The sequence below is a fragment of the Trichechus manatus genome, unplaced genomic scaffold, assembly GCF_000243295.1.
Source record: "Trichechus manatus latirostris isolate Lorelei unplaced genomic scaffold, TriManLat1.0 scaffold00093, whole genome shotgun sequence".
Classification (NCBI taxonomy): domain Eukaryota; kingdom Metazoa; phylum Chordata; class Mammalia; order Sirenia; family Trichechidae; genus Trichechus; species Trichechus manatus.
Window position 1 is genome coordinate 4579123 of NW_004444029.1, and position 6988 is coordinate 4586110.

Consider the following 6988-nt stretch of genomic DNA (forward strand, 5'->3'; position numbering starts at 1 on the left):
GTAAAAGACCTATAGCCTCTGAGGCCATAGCAAGCAGAGAAACAGCCCAAACTCTCAGGGGTCATGGGCAGAGGTCAACGGCCACTGTAACCTAAATCACACAGGCTGGGATCCTCAGGGGACCCTGTGTTCTGAACCTCACTCAGAAGGAAGCAGTCAGAGAAGCGCCATGTTTATTAGAGTGAGGGAGTCCTACCCTCACGTGGCCACCAACACACCAGAGCCCAGTGGAAACGCCCGACCACACACATAGTTACGGAGAAGCTCCAGGGTCAGGAGGTGTCTTCAAGGCCACCAGGTTGGCCGTCCCATCTGGTGTGCTCACCCCCCTACACATCTCCCCCAGGAGCCTGAGGTCAAACCCTGCTTGACATAAAGCCACCGTCATGGAAACCGCGGCCAGCTCCACACCTGCCTCTGTAGCAGAGACTAAGGACTGTACAGCAGTAGAAGTCATGTTCCTCGGCTCAGGCCCCCTTGGTCCTGTTTCCTGCGAGAAAAGGCTCCCCGAGGCCAGAGCACAGACGGGAGGCAGCGGCTAGGTCCTGGGCGCTGTGGTCTCCTTGCAGGCGGAGGGACTTTGTGTCCATATGCTTCGGGCCCCCAGGACAGCTAGGCCTGCTGCTCCACCAGCTGCAGTCTGGCAGTCTTGACGCGCTGCGCTTCCTTCAGGTTCCGTGCGCAGACATCTCGGTTGGAGATGAACTCCACTTGTTGCTGTGGGAACCAGCCTCGCTCCCCATCCGACAGCCTCACGCCCTCCAGCCAGCCTGCAGGTGAGGGGCGAGTTACCTAGGAAGACTCTTCCCAGGGCCCTTCCTGGAACATGTCTGAATCCTAAGGCTGAACACACTGGCGTACCCCTAGAGAGTTCTCCACACAGCAAGTCCTGCTTCCAACCACTGACCAAGGCTGCCTGGGGCTGGCCAAGTCTACAGCTTCTCACCGTCCCCACCTGCACCCCAGTTCCTGGCCCCTTCCCCATGAACCTCCCTTACCATCCCTGCTCCCCACTGTCCCACCTGCACCCCAGTGCCTGGCCCATCCATCCTCATGAACCCCCCCTCACCATCACTGCTCTGCTGTGTCACCATCACCACATCAGCCTTCTCCAGTGCCAGCTCATCGTTCTCACGGGGCTTATAGGCTCGAAGGCATTGCACCTGTGGGGAGTCTGGGGCAGAGAAGATGGAAGAGAGTCAGGTGCCTGGATGAAGAGAGTCAGCTGCAGGGGGAGGTGGGGAGGCTTGGGACAGAGATGGGTTTGGGCTGTTGAAGGTACAAAAAAGAAATTGGAAAAACTTTCACCTTCTACCAGGGACCAAAATGGTTGTTAGGGAAACAGAAATACCAGAATCGCAATAGGTTAAACATCCTACATTCCCAGGGAAGATGAACCAAGAAATACATGTAACCCGTGATTAGAGACCCTCGAGATCCACCACAGACCCCTGAGGTCCACCACAGACCCCCGAGATTCACCACAGATCCCTGAGATCCACCACAGAAACTCGAGGTCCACCTCAGACCCCCATGATCCACTACAGACCCCCGAGGTCCACCACAGATCCCCGAGATCCACCACTGACCCTCGAGGTCCACCACAGACCCTCAAGGTCCACTACAGACCCCTGAGGTCCACCAAGGACCCTCAAGGTCTACCACAGACCCCCAAGATCCACGACAGAACCTCGAAGTCTACCACAGACCTCTGAGATCCACCACAGAACCTCAAGGTCCACCTCAGACCCCCAAGATCCACTACAGACTCCCGAGGTCCACCACAGACCCTCAAAGTCCACCAGAGACCCACAAGGTCCACTACAGACCCTCGAGGTCCACCACAGCCCCGAGAGATCCACCACAGACCCTTCCTCCCTCTGAAGACCCTGTCTTTAGTAGTGGATGACTCTGAGCTCCAGAACACCGATGGTCTATACCTGGCCATCAGGCGTCTCTCCACTTGTTTCCTGTCTGTGTGCCTCTCTGACTGGACTGTCAAATCTCAGTCAGTGCCTAGTTCTCCCTTTCCTTCCCAGCACCAGATGTGGGAGCAGAGAGCTGTAACCATAGGCTCCAGGCGTGCCCCAAGGTACTGACTTCCTGCAACGTCAGCGTCCTCATCTCTCAGTCACTGGGCTGATCAAGATGACTCCTGAGCAAATTCAGGATCTTCTACATTGCTGTGTTTTCGTGAACCAGGGGGATGTCCCATTGTTTATCCCACTCCCATTTGTTTTTTTATGGTGGTAGATATTTATGTAACAAAATATTTGCCACGTCAACATTCTTCACACGGACAATTCAGTGGCATCAATCATGTTCATCACACTGTTCAACCGTCACCATTATCTGTTTCCAAGTTCCACAGTTTTTGAAGCTCACGGTAACAAGCCTCAGAAGACGTGGACCCAGAACATTCCTTCTGGCATGGGTTTTGTCCCTTCCTACTTTACCACACTGCATGGACTCTCCCAGAACACAAACGGGACACTGCATGACGATGCTACTCCTTTCTCTACAGCTCATCCCATGTGCCATTCACAGGTCACAGGGAAGGAAGAAGGTTCATCCCACCCTCCTCACCCACCGGCAGACCATGGAAACTGTCAGAGCCTGCTACCAACGTCTGTTTCTGAGTCACTGTTCCTCTACATCCTCCTAGCTGGGGGACAGCTGTGGGCCAAGACTGGACAAGAAGAACTGCTCCCCCGGTGTGAACACAGACACAAAGTTGTGTGCCATGGCGGCCCTGGGGGCCCAGAGCCTGGGTAAAACAGCAGCAGACACCAGGGGACACAGATTCAAAGGGAGCAAGCGATTGCCCCGGAGAGGGAGTGGAAGGGGGCATCGCCAGGGTGATGAGCGGTTGTAAGCAGGTGGGTCTCAGGTCTTTGAGCTCCGTGGCCAGTCTTCCACCCTGAAATCCTGGGGATAAGCAGTAAAAGGTTGCCCCCTAAGCCCCTGTATGGAAGGTGACCCCTGGCCCCGGCACTTTCCCCTCCCTGTCAGATCCTCACTCACCATAACACTCCAGGAGGTCCATCTCCTCTTTGGGCAAGGCCAATGCTGAGATCCACCGGAGCTTCTCGCTTCTGGAAGACAAGGGGCAGTGCTTGTACCACAGCTCCAGTGAGGGCAGGGGCTGAGGGGACACCGGCCGGGGGAACTCGGCCAGGTCAGTGACTGCTGGGATGAAAGGCAGTGGGGTGCTTCTCGCTCAGAAATATGACAAGACCTTCAACTCTTTTTTTCTTTTTAAAGATAATTAAATTGCATTGTCATTGCTACTTTGCACTTGCACTTAAAAAGAAAATACAATTCAGTGACATTAATTACAATCACTGCGCTGTACAACCATGACCACCATCCATTTCCAGATGTGTTTAGTCACCCTAAGCAGAAACTCGGAGTCCCTGGGTGGTGCAAATGGTTAATGCGCTCAGCTGCTAACTGAAAGGTTGGAGGTTGGAGCCCACCCAGAAGCATCTTGGAAGAAAGCACTGGTGATCTGCTTCCGAAAAATCAGCCGCTGAAAACCCTACGGAGCTCAGTTCTACTCTGACACACGCAAGGTCACTGTGAGTCGAAGTCCGCTCGACAGCAACTGGTTTACTGGTTTTAACACAAGCCCAGCGCCCCTTCAGTAACTTGAACTCTGAGGTAATTATGTGTTTACTCCTTTTTCTTCCCAGGCTTCTCCTCCTGATGGCTCCCGGCACTGACTTTCAAGTGGGGAAACAGAGTCAACTGTCAAGTACACACAGGTCGCTTTTCCATGAGGGAAATTGTGTGACGCAGGAAGTTCATCTCTGCTTAGGTTCCATTACTTTGCATCATGTTTGGTAAAGTTGAGGGTCAGAGAAAAAGACGAAGACCCTCAATGAGATGGATTGACACAATGGCTGCAACAATGGGCTTAAGCATAACAACGATTGTGAGCATGGCGCAGAACCGTGCAGTGTTTCGTTCTGTGGTGCATAGGGTCGCTATGAGTCGGAACCGACTTGACCGCACCTAACGACAATTACTTTGCATAATTCTCGATTGACAGTCCACTGCCCATCTCCAGTCAAATATCTCAGAGAAGAAAATCACTCCGCAATCTTAATTAGATCAGGGAGAGAAATCTACTTTTTTTTTTAGTCACATAATGTAATCCCATCCTAATCTTGCAGTTATCTGAAGCCTTTCACGTTACCTTGGCCTCTGCTTCCAAACCCGCCTGAGTAATTGGCAGCTTGTACTTACATCATCCCAGGAAGATGCTGCTCAAAGTCCACACCACAGGCATGAGTCTGTCTGACTGCCTGACGTAACGTGAAATTTACAAACACACACCTTCCAAGCCCCTCTGTTCCCTTAGTGAGGACAGGTGCCATTGAGCCCACCCTGAAGCATCTTCCGAGGGACAGAATCGAACAGGGTCTACAACATGAGTCCTCAGACTCTTAGACGTTATGTCAAACTTTCTAAAGAAGAAACTCTTCCATCTTTCATATCAGCAATCATAGCTGGTCTTGGGTCTGGTCTTTCTACAACGCCCCCAGTGGGGTGGACCAGCCATACCACGGCTGCTCTTGGGTCTAGTTTTTCTATGGTGCCCCCAGTTGGGTGGGCTAGCCAGTGCTGTGCCTGGGGTTGGGTCTGGTCTTTCGACGATGCCCCCAGTGGGGGTGGCCAGCCATGCCATGCCTGCTCTTGGGTCTAGTTTTTCTATGGTGCCCCCAGTGGGGTGGGATAGCCAGTGCTGTGCCTTGGGTTGGGTCTGGTCTTCCCATGATGCCCCCAGTGGGGGTGGCCAGCCATGCCATGCCTGCTCTTGGGTCTAGTTTTCCTATGGTGCCCCCAGTGGGGTGGACCAGCCATACCACAGCTGGTCCCTGGACCCTCTGCCCGACTCCCGCATCCAGCCCTGTCTCACTGAGTCTCCGTGCGGAAGAGGAACTCGGCCTGGGAGCCCTGGGTGTTGTGCAGCAGGAAGAGCCGGAAGAGGTTCTTGTGAGCACCGTGCAGCTTCATCTCACACTTCTCCCCACGGACAGCGGAGAAGGGGGCGTGGTCGAACACCAGGAATCGACTGCCCCTGCGAACACAGGGTTTTCAACCTGTCCCCTGTATACCCCGTTCTCTGTCCACCCTCATAAACTTAGATCCAAAATCCTCAGTCTTAGCATCTGCAGCCTGCAAATTCCCATGCAAACCATAGCTGGTTCTGACCTTGCTCCCAGTGTGGTGGCCCCAGAACCCCAGGGAACTTGCTACCAGTTTGGCAAACCATATGCTCAGTGCAATGGACACTTTACACCTCAAAGAGCTCAAGAGACAGAACCACTACACACTTTCCAAGGCCCTTAGGGCTGAGGAGTCCCTGGATGGTGCAAACAGTTAACACACCCAGCTGCTAACCAAGAGGTTGGCAGCTTGAGTCCACCCAGAGGTGGACTTGGAAGAAAAGCTTGGTGATCTACTTCTGAAAAACCAATCACTGAAAATTCTATGGAGCTCAGTTCTACTCTGACACACATGGGGTTGCCCTGAGACTGAGTCGTCTTGACTACAGTTGGTTTGTTTTTTGGTTTAGGACGTGAGGGTCAGGATCTGGGTAAGTACCGTCAGGCTAGTGGACTGAGCTGAGCCCAAGGAAGTCTCCAGAAGATCTGTCTGAGACATGATTTGCTAATTTGCTACATCTTGCCTGTGTCTATAACCCAGAGCTGGTCCTGCTGTGGGACCCCATGACATAACCTGGGCTACCCCCTTTCTTGTTGGGCTTTCCGTTCTCTAGGCTGTAACTGGTTCCATGGGTGGAGCCACTGAGGGGGCTCCAGTCCTCCAGTCCTCCTCTCCCACCCCACCCCACCCTCCTGGGCCGGCCCCTCCCCAACTGACTCTCGGGGCCTAGACAGCAGCAGGCGGTCATTGAAGAGGTGCAGGTGGACGGGGCGCGTGTTCAGCTTCCTCCGCAGCCCTGGGGATGCGCTGAACTCCAGGGCTGTCAGCTCCCCGCTCTTGACCAGCCAGCGGGACTGTGAGATCAGTGGGAATATCTGTGGGTGGGGGTGAGAGAGGGCCCTGTCACAGACTTACTGTGCCCCACCCTGACCATCCTGCCTTCCACAGCCTCCCTTCAACTCAGAATGCCCCAGACTCTGCTCCTCTTGAACCCTCTTTCCCCCACTGTCCATTGTGTGTGGCCCTCACGTCCACATGTCAGGCATACGGGAGATGCCTGTGGTCCCTCCCCGGACAGTGGTTAGGTGAGCAAGCTCAGCCTAGGAGCCTGACGGAAGAGTGAAAGGACGAGAAGGGAACAGTGTGACATGTGTCTCAGAAGATAAAAGATTACGGGCCATCCTGGCGCCTGTTCAGACCTGAGGAAGACAGATGAAATCAGACGTGGGGTGAGAATATGGAGAACCAGGTGGGGTCTGTGGGGAGCCGGAGTATGGGGAAGGATGAGGTATCAGAATGCAACTCGTGTGTGGATACGAAATTTTCACCCTCTACCCGAGATGGAATTGGAATGTGGAATGTCCATTCTAGGTTTGTGTTCAGACGGCAGGTTTGGATTCAATTTTATGTTGCTTTGTTTGATGAGACAGAGACTTGAAGAAAAATGGAATGGTTCAAAAGCCAAAACTACAGTTTTGAAAAGACTCCCACTGAGAAGTTGTCCTTCATCTAGTCACGTCCAGGATGAACTCGTCCTCCGGGTCAGTCCTGTTCTTTCCTCCCCATGCATCCGCCCTGAGCTTTCACACCAAAGGTGGTACACTACACACACATCTGCACCTTCCTTTCTCCCTAAGACACCGTGGAGATAGCAGAGGGAATTTGGGTATCCCCGAGATAGAGCCCCGGAAAGAGCCGGGGAGTGTGAGCTGACAGGTGGGTGTTTGCGGAGGCATGGGGGTGGTCGCAGGATGGGGTGTAGTCACAGTATGGGGGGTGGTCACAGGATGGGGGGCGGTCACAGGATGGGGGG

The 6988-nt window shown here is 53.8% G+C and overlaps 1 protein-coding gene across 1 annotated transcript in view; it reads right to left on the reverse strand.

Moving 5' to 3' along the window:
* Window positions 1-605: 605 nt before the first annotated feature.
* ARHGEF5 (Rho guanine nucleotide exchange factor 5) overlaps window positions 606-6988 on the reverse strand; it is an 18959-nt gene continuing 12576 nt past the window's right edge. The window contains exons 11-15 of the mRNA XM_004382413.3: window positions 5893-6050; window positions 4925-5086; window positions 3025-3095; window positions 1070-1174; window positions 606-770 (exon numbers count right to left, since the gene is read on the reverse strand). Coding sequence (XP_004382470.2) covers window positions 613-770; window positions 1070-1174; window positions 3025-3095; window positions 4925-5086; window positions 5893-6050 — 654 coding nt within the window. The 3' untranslated portion in view covers window positions 606-612. The remainder of the gene's footprint in view (window positions 771-1069; window positions 1175-3024; window positions 3096-4924; window positions 5087-5892; window positions 6051-6988) is intronic.